At 36.2% G+C, this 15,862-nt stretch overlaps 1 protein-coding gene across 1 annotated transcript; it reads left to right on the top strand.

The window, feature by feature from the left end:
• The first annotated feature begins 12,503 nt into the window (after window positions 1–12,503).
• On the top strand, window positions 12,504–15,190 carry LOC127107100 (cysteine synthase). The gene is made up of 9 exons (XM_051044376.1): window positions 12,504–12,800; window positions 12,894–13,003; window positions 13,114–13,171; window positions 13,627–14,028; window positions 14,112–14,163; window positions 14,274–14,353; window positions 14,440–14,499; window positions 14,588–14,668; window positions 14,900–15,190. Exons 1-9 carry the CDS (start codon window positions 12,636–12,638, stop codon window positions 14,990–14,992), a joined length of 1,101 nt encoding a protein of 366 aa, XP_050900333.1. The 5' UTR covers window positions 12,504–12,635; the 3' UTR covers window positions 14,993–15,190.
• Window positions 15,191–15,862: the final 672 nt, after the last annotated feature.

Genomic DNA, 15,862 nt, shown 5'->3' on the forward strand with positions numbered 1-15,862 from the left:
AGCACTAGAGTCAATCAGATATTAATTTAACATTTATCTGCCCATTATCTGCATCAAGCATTATCTAAGCATGATACTTTATTAAAGTATAATGAACTCTTTCTTATGTTGGTAATATACACCTCTTCCAATTTCAACTTTCAATCTTTTTTCGAAATAAATTGAAGTTTCAAATATATATATATATATATATATATATATATATATATATATATATATGTGTGTGTGTGTGTGTGTGTGTGTGTGTGTGTGTATATATATATATATATATATATATATGTATATGGGTATATATATATATATATATATATATATATATATATATATATATGTATATACATACATGAATCGCTAGTGAGATATAGTTTTATGAACTTGCAAGATTAACCCATTATTATCGTGAATGGGATCAATAGGATCTACAATACAAGAAACACAACTTTCTTCCCAAGAATTATAAAAGTGATCCAAATCATATATTTGACCTTTGTACTAGAAATGACAATTGTTTGAAGCCTTTTTCAAGTCATACAGTTGTCATCCGAGTATAACATTTAATTTATACTGAGATATGAATATATAGTTCATAAGTTTTGGAATAACATCATTGCAACTCATTTACAATGATTATTCCCATCTACTCTCAAGAAAAGGAACATCAGGTCCTTTTAAGATACCCACAAACCTTCTTGATAGTGACCTAGTTATGAATACTTTAATCATTTTGGTACTTATTGTTTATACGCATAACATACAGTGCATCTAGTGCAGTTCGTACCATGGTGTCCTTTTTCTCATCCAATGAAGTAATACATTATCTATTAGATAAAACTTCATGCCATACATGTGAAGCTATCAGAAATATACTCAAATGTATCACACGCTCGAACATACAACAGAGTCGCCATCGAACTTTATTTATCCCCAAAGGGAAGGGAAAACATCGATAAAACCCCGGGGAAAGAGATATACTGGGTAAGGAAGTCGGTTATGCAAGGGGAAGGTATTAGCACCCCAAACATCCATGGTACTCCATGGGAACCATTTTGATTGTTCTCGCTCGAATAAGTGTTATATCTAAAGATTACTCGTAAAAGAATGGGAAAAGGGACAGAAATAGATAGAGCGCTCGGTGAGGATTGGGGTCCTCATGCCTACGTATCCTCATAGTGCAATGAGGAATTCCGAGCTTCGTAGTTCAAAGAACTAGAAGTGGAAGATGGAAAGAAGTATGATCAAAGAATGGTTTGAACCAAAGAATCGTGTGGTTTGAACTACGACAAGGGGCGAAAGATGAACCCAAGAGTAAACATGTATCAACCAACAAGTGAGGGCCTACAACACTGTATCACTGCATTGGAACAACCGAAAAAGAGAGGAATTAGGTGTTTGGGTTAAGGGCCAAACAGCTCTTGGTTCATAAGAAGGTACAATATGGAGCACAAAGGTATAGTGTATTTGGCTCAAAGAATAGGTAAATCACGTGGAGTGAATGAAGGTAGAAGACGAATGCATCGTGGGAATGAACGGAATAAAGTGACCGAAGTCACAGAATAGAGTATTTGGTGATAAGTGACTGAGGAAGTATTGTTTAAAATCGGAAGGTGAAAGTGTATTAGAATCCATAAAAGAAATGAGATTTCTACCATAGAGGGAAACAACTTTAACCGCTACAGGGTGTTAGCTAAAATGAAGGAATTAAGTATTTAGGTTAAGGGCCAAATAACTCTAGGTACAAAATATGGACTATTCGTTAGACGTCCTAAAAGGGTGTATATGGAATTCCAAAAGAAGTATATCTCGATGTCAAAAAGACAGTATGTCACTAGGTGAACGATTTATTATCGCAGGTAGGTAATAAATAGTGAAAAATATGGATGATGCCCTAAGGCGAAGGAGGAATAATTAGAAATATGCTCGCCAAGGATTCGCATCCTCGTGCCTACGTATTCTCATCGTGCAATGAGAAAGTTAGAGCAATCGTAGTTCGGAACTACGAGAATAGAGAGAGAGAGAGAGGTTTTTCTAAGCAACAGGGACTCACAAGACAAACACATCTTCAAGGAAGGGTTGCAGTACTGGAGTGCAAGGAGTAGTGTGTCACTTGCTGGGGAATCAACAATTCAAGGTCAAATAAGGATATTATCTTAGATCCAAGGGAGTGATAGACTCTTAATCGAAGAGCAAAGTGGCGTCTTAGGCAAAAAAGAATGAACTAATTGTTTAGGTTACGGGCCAAACAACTCTTGATTGATGAGGCGGACTGTCGTTATCGTCTTAAAAGGATGGACAAGGAATCCAAAGAGAAGTATAGTTGATCTCAAAAAGATGGTATATATTGAATGAATGAAGGATGATTTATCGATAAATAAGATATAGGTAAGATATCGCTCGCAAAGAAATCGGGTTATCCTACCTACGTACCCTTATAGTACAATAAGGAAATCAGAGCTTTCGTAGTTCAGCCTACTATGGCTGAAAATAAGATGATTGGAGGCAAGAAGAGATGATTGAATTGAAATGATTGAATGGAATTGAGAGACTTGATAGTTACTGGATGAGAATCACACTAAATTCTATGGGTAAAGGTGGATACGATAAGCAACGAGTCAAACGTCTCGCACCCAAAGATATCCAGAATGAGTGTAGGAATGCTCCAGTCTCATTCCTTCTTTACCACTTAAGGCTCGTGGCATGTGACTCTTGTCTTAAACTTCAAATGGAGAGAGATGAGTCTTTTTTGTTGTTTCTTGTGTTGATGATGAAGACCTTATCAATCGTTCGATTCGAATTCCACTAAAGTATATGAATATAGGTGAATACGATGAGCGTTGGGTCATATGTCCCGTGCCCAAAGATACTCAGAATGGGGGTAAGAATACTCAAGTCCCACTTCTTCTCCATTACTTAAGGCTCGTATCGTATAACTTGATTCATGATTGATAAGTTGTTAATGTAGTCCTTGCTTTTGTTATTTTTGCTTTGTGAAGAGAGAGACTTGTCAATCTTGTGATTAGAATTATGATAAAGTATATGAATAGAGGTGAATATGATGAGCGTTGGGTCTTACTTCCCATACCCAAAGATACTCAGAATGGGGGTAGGAATACTCCAGTCCCACTCCTTCTCTATTGCTTAAGGCTCGTGCCACACTTTTTTAACTTTGATTTAACAAGTTCTCGAAGATGCCACCTTTTATATGCTTGAATAATCCGTTGCTTGGTATGACTGAGGATGCCTTGATTGAAGATATTGTCTTGAGGCCTTGAGCTCCACAGCTTGGAAGAAAAGTTTTATCAAGTGACCAAGGGTCTTTTGGCCACTCAATTTAGACTGTGGGATTATAAAAGTTCAAAGGATTTAATTAATCAAAATGGATTTTGATCAATTTAACCATGGGTTTTGTTTTGGTTTAGGGAACTAGGTTTGCATCTAATCAAAGTTAGTAATTGTTAGAAACTATCCTAAGGGATCATGCATTGATTTATCAAAAGTTGATTGAAAATTCTATGTTATAAGTCCTAAGGGAGCATGTGCATATTGGTCAAAATCATGATTAAAACCTTATGTATAAGTTCTATAATTGTTGGAAATGATTAAAGTCCTATGTCATATTCAAATCCTAATGGGATCATGTCATTCTATCACTAAAATAACAAAAATAAGCCCATAGGGGCAAAATGTTCATTTACAAAATATATCAAATTCTATGGTCTAAAATTGATTATATCCTAATGTTGATCCTAACCTAAGGTTGAGAATGGGGTAATTCTACATTTAATCAAAGCCTAATTGTTTCTAATTAAACCTAATCAAAATTCCTAACTAAAATTCTAAGGAAAAAATCCTAATTAAATTCTAATGAAAATTCTAATTCTAATATACTAATGATCAAGATTTAAATTCTAATGGTCAATTACTAACCTAATTATACTAATATTGTGCTAATTAACCTAATTAAATTGTAAAAAACAATTAAGAAAATAAAAGAAAAAAATTGAATCAAGAGGTGTGAAATGGAAAGGGAGGTATGAACTGAATTCTGGTTAGTGGGCTGCAGGATGAGCCCATTACTGTTTTTTTTGCACAGAAAGCAAAAGCCAAAAAAATGGGTGGCGTATGAGCAAAAATAGGCATGGGCTACGTCTGAGCCCAATGCCAAAACAAACATTTCCAGGGGGGTGCACGCTGGAAACATGTGGGGAATTAGCAAAAAGGTTAATGGGCTTGACTAAGCCCAATTCTACTTCTCTTCAAAGTCCTTGGGAGGTGTATTGGTAATGAGGGCGTATGACAAGTAATCTCAGTGGGCCTTAAGAGGCTCAGCCCAAATATCTCTCTGTTGACTTGTCCAAGTCAACAGAATTCAAACTCTTCATTGTACGCTTAACTTCCCCTCCGTTCACTATGGTTCACCGAGGCTCACCGTGCCGGCGTCCATCCCCGCCCCCAGTGTTGGATTATACCTAACCACCACTGCCATTGGATGCGAATCATCAAGCTAAGTATGAATATGGAAATGGAATTATGAAACAATTCCTGTACCGGTTTAATCGAACAGCTAAACGGAAGAACCCTAGCTATCTACAAGTCAAATTAAATGGTGGTTGGTGCAAATCAATCCCTAATACTATGGGGCTTCTATTTCCTACCTCAGATGCTACACGCTGGTGTGCTCAAAGCAAGAAAAATCCACGGAATAGGAAATGACATACCGGAGAAGATGATCGGAAAATCCACCAGTAAGTTTCCTGAGCTTGGTTCTTTCTTCTTATTATTATTTTGTCTCCTTCTTCTTCTTCTGAGTTTGAGAACAGTGAAAGTAAGGGTCCAGTGGCTTAGCTCAAGCGAAATTGAAGCTTCGATGTGAAGCTTCAATGGCTTCTAGGAGAAAATAGAGCTTTGAGTAAGGTGAGGGAAGTTGCAATAGAGAGAGTGCACAGGTTCAAGCAAAGTTCCAAGGGTTCTGAAAACGTGAGTGATGAGTTTCTTAAATAAAGGCTAGGCTTGGAACTTGTTAGCTTTAGAATGTGGTTAGGAGTTAGTTAAATATGGTTAGGAGTTAGTTAGACCTGACTCACTGAGTTAACTGAAAACTCAGTTGGTTAATGAATGGGAAACTCAGTTAGTTATGTTAGTTTGAGTTGACTAATGAATGAGTGAAATGAAACTTGACTGGCTGTTGCAGGTTAGGATTAGATTGAGGTTATATTGGAATGGTTTTTAATGACCTGTTGTTCATGTTGCAGGTTAAACTTAAGCAACTTCGGGTTGGTTTGGAATGATGAATGGATTTGGTATGTGAATGTTAATGGCTTTGATGCATAGACTGGTTGTAGCAGGTAACATTAGAATTAGGATTAAGTGACTGGTAACTGTTAAATGCAAGTGTGCTTTGGTTAAATGCTTCATCAGTTTAATTTTCACTGCTTGCACTCAATTCCTTGCCTTCACTTGTTGCAGCATGAACTTGGCCTATCATGTCCAAACCAGGGTTAGCCATGGTAGCTAGCTTGGAAAATGTTATGCTGTGAGGTGTGCATCCCACTGTGATGAAGATGCAATGCTGCTACGTCCTTGGCCTTGCATGCTGTGTAAGTTCCTTTTTTAATTCAGTAGCTAAGTATCGTTTTTTTATGTGCAAAGCTCATGTTGGTTTTGGCCTCTGCAGGACACAATCACCATTGCATTTTGCTTCCAAATTCATGATTCAAGGATAGCCATTACAATTGGATTGTTGCAGCTTGAAGTGATGTTGCACAAGGCCAAGACCTTGAGGTTGTTTACAGTGTCGTGATGTTTGCTATGCCATGATGTCAACTGGTTTGAATAGGATGTTATGTGCATGAACTGCTGCAAGGGTCACAATGGTTCTTCACAATTTTCATTATGTCAACTTTGAATGTTACCAGGATTTGCTTGACTAGTATGCCTTGAATTATGCACTGCTCACTGAAGTCTTGACTTGGTCTTGCAACTTGACAGCATGACATGTTCTTATGGCCCAAACTGGTTGAATGAATGAGATGGTCCAGGACCATAACTTACCCTTGTATTTTAATAGTTTCATGGTGGCTCTTCCACTTGACATGTCCAAATACTGATGCAGGTTCTTGGAGCTTAAAGATGTTGCAAGTCTATAGGATGGTCTGTTTGCATCATCAGGTCTTTCGTTGCTCCATATTGCAAATAGGTTAATTTCCTGTTATGATTTTGGGTTTGTGCCATGATTCAGGTAGATATGTTGCAGATTCACCTTGCAGGTTGTTTTGGTCTTGGTATTTATTGATGATGACAAGAGTGCATCATGTGGCAAGGTTGTTATAGCAATAGGCTCTTGTGGATTTGCAACAGGTATGAGGATCATGGTTGTCATATTTTGTAGCACATCTGAATTGGTTTTGTAAGGCTTCATAATGTCATGGTGCATTGATGCTTTAGCTGTAACTGTTGCATTACAGGTTGGCTTGTGAATTGGTTGGTGTGTTTTCATGATGTTTCTTGGTGATTTTTAACATGTCATTGTTGAGTTTGTGGTTGTTTCTGCAGGATAGGTTTTTATGCTGCAACTTTCATGAGCCATCATCACCAGTCCCAAACCCAATGTATGTGTGAGCATGTTATGATGGTCATGTAATTGTTATGGTTCTACTGCAGGCAAAGCAAGGGTGTGTGCAGCAGGATGCAGAAAGGGGTGCTGCAGTAGCAGGACTAGTAATGCTTCTCCCTTGGTTAAACCGTGCATTTCCATGGTTTGGTGTATCGTTTTAGGTTAAAGCCAAGAGTTATAAGCAATGAACAATGGTTTGGTTGTGTTAGACCTCTTTGGAAATTGATTAGGGATAACCCAAGGCAAATGGTTATTGGTTCCAAGATGCCAAAATGACATGGTTTGTGCACAATGCTACTTACTTGTAATGGAAGCAAATCAAGAGAAAAACCACCAACAAATATGAAGATTGGATGGCTCATCATAGAAAAAGGCTAGACAAAGTTTGGATGATCAAGGGAAAGTGAGTGTTGACTTTGGTCAAAGTTGACCAAAAAGTTAATTGTTGACCAAAGTCAACAAATGGGCAAAATTGTATTTTCTTCGTATTTCCTTTGTAAATGGACAATGAATGATTGGTTAGGGTTAAATTTTGGGTTTTTGGATTTTGGGTTAACTTTGGTCAAAGTTGACCAAAAATTCAATTGTTGACCAAAGTTAACAATTGGTCAAAAATGTCAAGACTTGTATTTTCTTATGTAGAATCAAATTTAATGGTTTACAGTGATATGAAATGGATTGAAAATGGTTTGAAATTGGCTTTACAATTGGTTTATTTATGACTTGAATGCTTGACTTTGAAAAGGAAATGACTTGACTGGTAATATATGTTAACAAGGCCATAAATGAGGGCATATGATTAGGGTTTGAATGATATATCCATGAATCAATGAGCATGATTAGCAATTGGCTTGTGACACAAGAAATTTGGTTGTTTGGATTACCAAGACCATATGTGTACCAATAGTCACATGAACAACACCATGACCTTGAGACTAAGACCAATACCCATAGAAGACCAAGGTAGGGTTGAACCAAGTATATTGATAATAGGTGAAGATTGAGGGTCATGGATGCACAGTCAGGCCACCAAGTCCATCTGATTCACCACCTCCCTGATTAGGGTTTCCCTGAGGCTTACCCCTCAAGCAAGTTTCTTGAATCAAGCCATATGCTCTCACCATCAGTCTTCTAGTGTGTGAACCTGCATTAGGGTTTTGAAGGCCAAGATAAGGCCTAGGGAAGCTCTATGAGATCATGCCTTGAGGAATTAGGGTTTTGAAGACCCCAGAAGACTGCTTGGCCAAATCTTGGTTGAATTCAAGCCTTTACCATCACAATTAGGGCTCCACATCTCTATGCTTAATGACATGGTTAGACCATTCTTTTGAGCCTTGATATCCACACAAACCCTAGCTTCACAAGCCCAAGTTTTTGAATCCATGATGAATGATGCATGTGGATGAATTATGAATGTATGCAAGTGATCTCCTGATCAAGTGGTTGGATGAATAGTTAGGAAAAGAGGAGGGCAAATTTTGGGGTACAATAACATGTAATAATCTTAATGTGAGATTATGCATATTAGGTGTCTCAACACTTTGTTGAAATATGTACTTGTGCTAGGGAATTCATCAACCATATATCTCTATAAATTATGATTCCTGACCTTTTAGAAAACCTCGTCTAGGCATTTCATCAAAACCATTTCTTTAACCATGTCTTACATTGATGTTGTAGGGAATTTGTTTTTGATGGTTAGTTTGTCACCTATATACTATACTAGATTAATGCAAAGATTTCCACTAACCTTTTGTGTGCACAAGATTTAAACTTGACGTTTATTAATACAAGTTTTCATAAAACTTCTTTAATAAAAGGATTCATCTAAAAAAGGATTTATCTAACCCATAAATGGATTTAGACAACTTATACACCTTTTAGAATCGAGATCATTTATGATCTTCTCTAAATCTCATGCTACATGAACCAATGTTACACCAATAACTCCCTTGTTGAATTGGTTCATGTTCCATTCTAGTGCTTAAATTTCTTCAAGTCTTATATCACTCTCACTGACTCCTTTAGATACATAATATCTCTAAATGAATACTCCAGTTCTAGCGACAAAACAATTTTTTCCTATGAAGTGTTATACAACATGTGTCCCCAATATTTTTTAGGATACATCCATCCATACATCTTCATCTAGATTGTGGTCAAATTTACTTAATAAACCTTACAAGCAAATGATCATAAAGACAAACCGGGCACTCTTACCTTCATATCAAATATGGTGTCTCTACGACTACTTTAAATGATATTGGTTATGAATATGAATAATTCTATGTAAAATAATTTATAAAAAAAAGAGTCACAAAGATATAATTGAGCAATATTAGATCGAACAATGTTAGATGTGATACGATTTCAATGGTCATTATATTCTTTATATAAGTATTTACCACAACGAATAATTCTTATGGTCTTAATACTTTTTCCAGTTGTTTCCTTCTACTTCATTCTTGAACTCTTCTCAAAATAATTCTAACTCGTGTCACATACATAAAGCCATAATTACCGAGTTTTTCAGTAATATAAATCAAGTAAGAGAAACAAAACTCATCTAGCACATATGTTTTGAGGTCCATATACATCATATGTATATAATCAAGATATATCATATGTCCTTTCACTTTAGTCGATGATTTGATGCATTAGATATATCTTCCAAAATTAAGACTTGCATCTATCAAATGATTTAAAACCAAATGAATCCAATAATCTATTCTCATAGACTTTGAAAATGCACCTCACACTTATTTGGACTAAACATTAATGTCGTTGATATACTTTGAAAATGCATCTCAAAGACTTCGAAGATGGCTTATTGCTCTTCAACGACATTGTTGTTCATGACATAGTAACAGATGCTCTTGATTCACATCCTTATCATGCACATAGTCTTCCTCAACCTCATAAACCTCTGAAACCCTATCATATTCAGCAGACAACACAGAGACTAGGTCGCAGTTGATTTGTAAGTCATTCTCATATTCCATGTCGAAGTTGTCTTCGACCATTTCATCGTCTGACTGAGGTGTATACTTTAGATCCTTATCCTCAGGTTGAGGCGTATTTTCGAGAACTTCCTCCTCAGGCTAAGGAGTGTATATGGGGCCATGTCCTCTGATTGAGGTGTGTATTCAGGCATTTTTTCCGTCGACGTGGAGCCATCTTTGGCCTGACGCGCCACCCTCATAAGCAACCTTTAGTTGGCTATCCTTTTGTCTTCCTTGCTCAGTTTCTTTGAGTAAGGATTTGTCTGAGCCTTCGACACAACCATGGTACGCTTCATCTCATGGGCTTCGTTCTTGTTTGCAAAGGCTTCCCTCCCAGCCTTCTTTTTCCTATGGTGACGCCTCCACTGAGTGCTGGTCATCGGGTTGTTTCCTTTGTAGGTCAGGGGAATGTGTGATTTTACCTTAGACACTTTCTGGTTCTTTTTATCTGGTACCCCTACATTGGGGTTGATCTCCTTAAATCTGGGTTAGTTTTCTCCCTTCTGATTCAGGGGTTTCACCAACTTCTCCTTAGGTACATTCACCGATGGACAAAAAGTCCTCTAACGAGGTTGTCTGAACTGCCTCCTATATTCCTCATTCTTGCAAGGGACACCTCTATTGTTTGAGGCGAACCTGACAATCTAGTTTCCTACTCTACTTCTTCTAGGATCATACCTCTTTGTGTTTTCCAGTTTCTTCATCGCCTTTTCATCAAAGACAGTTAGAGTCATTTAGCTTGCAGCGCTCTAGAAAATTTATCCATTTTTACTAAGCTTTGGGGTATACACATTGTATGTCAGCATCAACAACGACAAAGATTTCCTCACCTTTGTCGACCTTCATGTTGAAGCCTTCAGTATCTTCGACCATTAAGATCTCCACATGCTTAGCATAGGGAGCATCATTAGTATGTATTGGGTTAGAATCCACCTTCATCGATGTGTTTGACTTCTCGCCAAATTGGAGTCTGCCCTCTTTCAAAGCTTTTTGCACCAAATCCCTGAAAAGAACACATTGAGAAGTCTTATGATCCAAGAAATTATGGTACTTACAAAAACCTTTATTTTCCTTAGTTCTAATAGTGGAGTTTTTAGGCCCCGAGGCACTATAATTTATCCATCTGTGACTAACAAATCAAATATTTCGTCGTACTTTGTTATATCGAAAGTATAAGTTTTAGACAAATGTATAATTCTTGTTAGGCTCGAAAGGATTTTTCTCGTTCAATGGCTTCAACAACTTACATACATAGGGAGGTCCTGGCTTAAGTTCACCCACGTTTACCTCACTCTCTTCGACACCTTCGATGCCTATGTCTGACGGGTAATCGTCTGTCTCTACATAAGCAACTTTCTCTTTTTATGATACTTATTATTTATGGTTTTTTCAACTTTCAAGCATTTGACCTGACGAACCCTATCTGTCAATTATGCCATGTCCCTAAGGTAATTGGTATCTAACTTCTTCCTAATGGAATAATCTACTCCACCGCATCTTGCTTTAAGTCGTTTTAACATGTTTAGATAATCATCAATCTATTTCGGAACTTTTCGCCTAACACTAACCAACTCCTTAAAATTTATTTTCGACTGACCCATGTAAAAATGTTCATGGAACAATCTCTCCAACTGACTCCATGTTTGAACATAGTGTGGAGGAAGTGTGGTGAACTAAGTGAAGACGTTCTTTGTAAGAGAATTTGAAAAATACTTTATTTTCAAATTTTCATTGTTCACAATGTACCAACTTCAATTCGGTACCTAGCGACATGTTCGACAGTCGACTCACTAGTGTCACCAACAAACTTAGTGAATTTGAGGATTTTCCAACCCCTGGTAACTCTGTTCATCAAACATATCTTGATAATGAGGAAATGAAGTTTGCATGTGGAGTCCCACATTAAGGCCGTTTTGGGCCAAGATCTGTTCGACCATATTGACTATGTTATTATGTCCACAAAAGTTATTTTGTTGGACATTTCTAAGAACCTGATCAACATCTTGGTTTCTCTGAACCATCAGAGGTTTGGGATTGCTTTGACCTATGTATTCTTCTTCCCTATTTGGGACTGGTTCTGGTCGAAATCCTTGATTTTTGCCTACATTTGCCTGGACCATCCCATTCTAAGGGGCTTCTACCTACCCAACATTTGATATCTTAGGGGTTGGTCGAGGCGGAATTTGGGACGTACCAAAAAATCGATTATTCGTCCCATTTAGTTTGTCAATAGTTCATACTTTTGGTTCATATTTGTAATCAAGGGGTTGAAATTGGTCCCCATTTGTTAGGTGAGAGTGTTAACCAACTATAGGTTCCTCTCGTCCATTTGTTGTCTCATAGGCATCATGGAAGTGGTATTCAACGATGGCGATGTTTGAGGGATATAACTTATCCTTCCCGGTTGAACCATATTATTGATGGTCGACGCATAAGTGTTTTGTGAGTTATACGACGACACAATTGCCATTGCATTATCACTAAAAGTTGACATGTTAGTATGTAGGTCAACCATCATCGACGTTGGCATGCCATAAGGGTAATCCCTATTATTCATCATTCCCAATACATGATATGAATACTTTAGTAAAAATATCATTTTTTTTTATTTCTTTCTTTTTTTTAATCGATGTAAAATCATCAACGGAGTCAATTATTATGGAACCTCGGGAGTATTTGATGTATCTCTCTTACCTTGAAGGAAGTTATATCCAAAGGCATCGAAATAACCAAAGCAAATTAGTTGTAAAGTATGGCGAGGATATGCAAGATTGGAGGGATACGTCCCATTGGGGTGAGAGCAGAAAGTGATAGACAATAATATTTCAATTATTGAGTGGATTGAAATATTATATTTCAGTGTTGCAGTGTTGATTATTTTAATTTATCTTTAGCTTTATTTTATATCAAACAAACAAAACAAAACAAAAAAACACATAAAATATGCGATCTCGTGCACTCCCTAACTAGCATATCTATTTATTTATAAGATTCTGCCATCAAAGCTTTCTCCACAAGCACCAATGGCTTCTACTTCCTTACTCAAGTCGTTGATTCGTGCTCCCATATCACGGCGATTCGGTATCAGCCACCGTTCCATCTTCTCCAGGATCTATTCGTCCTCCACCCCTAATGTCCAACCGCAAACCAACCTCGACAGTCTCAATATTGCCGGGGACATTACAGAGGTCGGTTTCATATATTTTTGTTTTTCGTTTGTTTCAATAAGCACACAGTTCAAAGATGAATCTTGTTCATTTGTTGCTGCTTCCATGACACAGCTCATAGGAAAAACGCCAATGGTTTACTTGAACAGTGTTACCAAAGGTTGCGTTGCTACTATTGCTGCAAAGCTTGAGCTTATGGAACCCTGCTGTAGTGTCAAAGACAGGCAATTACATAGACAAATTCCTCGAGTCGAAGATGTTCACATATAAATTTGCAAATAAGAGGTTCAATCTGTCTCTGTTATTTTACTGTTTATCATTTGTATTTTTGCAGGATCGGTTATAGCATGATACTTGATGCTGAGAGGAAAGGACTCATAACACCAGGAAAGGTAAAACATGATAGAAATGATATATATTCTCATAAGACCAAAATAATTTTAACATTCATTAATTATTTTTAAAAAAAATACATAAACAAAACAATATATAAAAGAAAAATATATCAGCTTTTAGCTAAGCTGATATCTCAAATATTTAAATAATATTTTTTATTATATTTTTATTTTAATATATTTAAATAATTGATATATTTTTATTTTTTTATATTATAAAATATTATTATATAAACTTTTAGCTGAGCTGATATCTCAATTTAATTTTTGTTTTAGATTTCATAAGTTGAACTGGTCCTGAATATTATTATGGATATTTGTGCTTATTTTGATTGCATCAACATAGTATAAATTGGTTGAAGTGAATCAACCTTCAATAAAATGTTGCTTTAATCCCTTTTGTTTTTGTCATTCTTAATTATTAACTTGTTTTTTGTATGCATTTAATTCAGAGTATTTTGGTGGAACCTACCGGTGGAAATACAGGAATTGGTCTTGCCTATATAGCAGCTACTAAAGGATATAAACTCATCTTGACAATGCCTGTTTCGATGAGTTTAGAAAGAAGAATTCTTATGAGAGCATTTGGAGCTGAACTTGTTTTGACTGAATATTCCAAGGCTATGACCGGAGCAGTTCGAAAAGCCGAAGAAATTGTAAAAAATACACCCAATGCATTCATGCTTCAACAATTTGATAATCCATCCAATCCTAAAGTACACTATGAGAATACTGGGCCAGAGATATGGGAAGATACAAGAGGTAAAGTAGATATTTTAGTTTCAGCAATTGGAACTGGTGGAACCCTTTCTGGAGCAGGTCGATTTCTAAAAGAACAAAATCCAAACATTAAGGTTGGTAAAACATTTTCAATGACATAATTGTCTTTTAGTATCAATTAGTTAATAGAAAGGTATTAATCATGAATGTCTTTTAGGTTATTGGTGTAGAGCCTCTCGAAAGCAACATTCTTAGCGGTGGAATACCAAGTAAGAAATTTATGTGTCGCCTTAATTGTATATATTTGTATTTTAGAATATTTGGCATGTCGCGTTGCAGAGACCGAAAAAAAAAATGACCTAATGAAATGTAATTACAGGACCTCACATAATTCAGGGTATTGGGGCTGGTTTTGTGCCAAAGAATTTGGATAAAAAAGTCATGGATGAAATTATAGCGGTTTGTTATTGTGTTTTACTCTTTTTCACTTTCTTTTCATCAAAACTCAAAGCATTAATCTAATTTATGAAGACATTTTTTTGCAGATATCAGGTGAAGAATCTGTCAAAACTGCAAAGACAATAGCACTCCAGGAAGGCCTGTTGGTTAGTGATTTATGTCAATTTGTTGTATCTTGATTAACCATTGGCTTTATACTTTGGTTATTCATACATTCTTCCCTTTGGTAAATAGGTGGGAATTTCTTCGGGTTGTGCTGCTACAGCTGCATTGCAGGTTGCAAAGAGGCCAGAAAATGAGGGAAAGCTTATTGTGGTATATGCACATCTCATCATTAATAATTATTATTTGATCATTTTTTTCCACTTTGATGGTATGTAAACAGAGGTAGACATTGATTATAAGTCTCTTCAGCCAATTAGACTCTATTATTTACTTTCATACTAATGTCATCTTTGTATTTTTTAAAAAGTTATAAAATTTTAAATTTGCATAATTAAAATATTCTATTTTTATTTTAATATCCATAATTTTTGTTCATTGCAGGTTGTATTTCCAAGTTTCGGTGAAAGATATTTATCCACTTCTCTTTTTCAAGAAGTACGAGAAGAATGTGAGAAGATGCAAGTAGTGCCATGAAACAATTTTACTCGTTTCATATTTTAGACGCCTTTTTAATTGCACTTTATAATAATGGTCGATGGTACCCTTGATTTGTTTGGACTTCTAGTTTTTAGCTCTTCGATTGTGTTATATTTTTTTAATTTTTCATCATTGTGTGCTTTTGCATTGTATCACAATCTTCTACTTTTTATGTTGTTGATATTGTTGTCGTCATTGTCGTTTTGTCATCATTTTTAGTTGTAATTTCTTTTTTCCCTAGGAGAGTCGTTTCTACGAAATTATTTTTCTTGCTAGTTCAATTTATTTTTAGGTTTATTGTTTATGTTTGTTTGTTATGTGGTTGAAATAAATTATAATATGATGTATACTTTTGACAAGTGTACCAAAATATTGTCGAGTAATAATTTAAATTCTTGTATCCATGAGAACTGTTTCTGATTTATAAACTTTAAGCTCCTTATAAATATGGAGTAATCAAAGCTGGAAACTTAGGTTAATGATCATAAGAACATTTCGAGTTAAATGGTAACTTGTTTCAGAGGTGGGGATAAGTGAAACTACCTTATCAGAAACAACTCAGTGAGGTATTCCGACAATTGAGCTCAGCTCAGATGAGGCTCATGGAAGGTGTGTTAGGACTTGGAAAAGTTTGAGTGGAGGTTAGTGAAGGTTTCTAGGTGGTTATTTAGAGTTAAAACACTTTGAAACTCAAAAATGCAATCTCTGTTTTTGATGGTTCAACTCGAATGTTCTGCAGAGGTTTGAGGGGCTTTTAAGCTTTCAAAATGAATGGGACACCTTCGCCTATTTATATGGAAGGTGTGTGGATGGTTTGGAGGGAAAAAGATGAGGTTTTGCTTCAGATTATTGAGTGGCTCGAAGCAT

This window comes from Lathyrus oleraceus, chromosome 7 (genome assembly GCF_024323335.1).
Source record: "Lathyrus oleraceus cultivar Zhongwan6 chromosome 7, CAAS_Psat_ZW6_1.0, whole genome shotgun sequence".
In the NCBI taxonomy this organism is placed as follows: domain Eukaryota; kingdom Viridiplantae; phylum Streptophyta; class Magnoliopsida; order Fabales; family Fabaceae; genus Lathyrus; species Lathyrus oleraceus.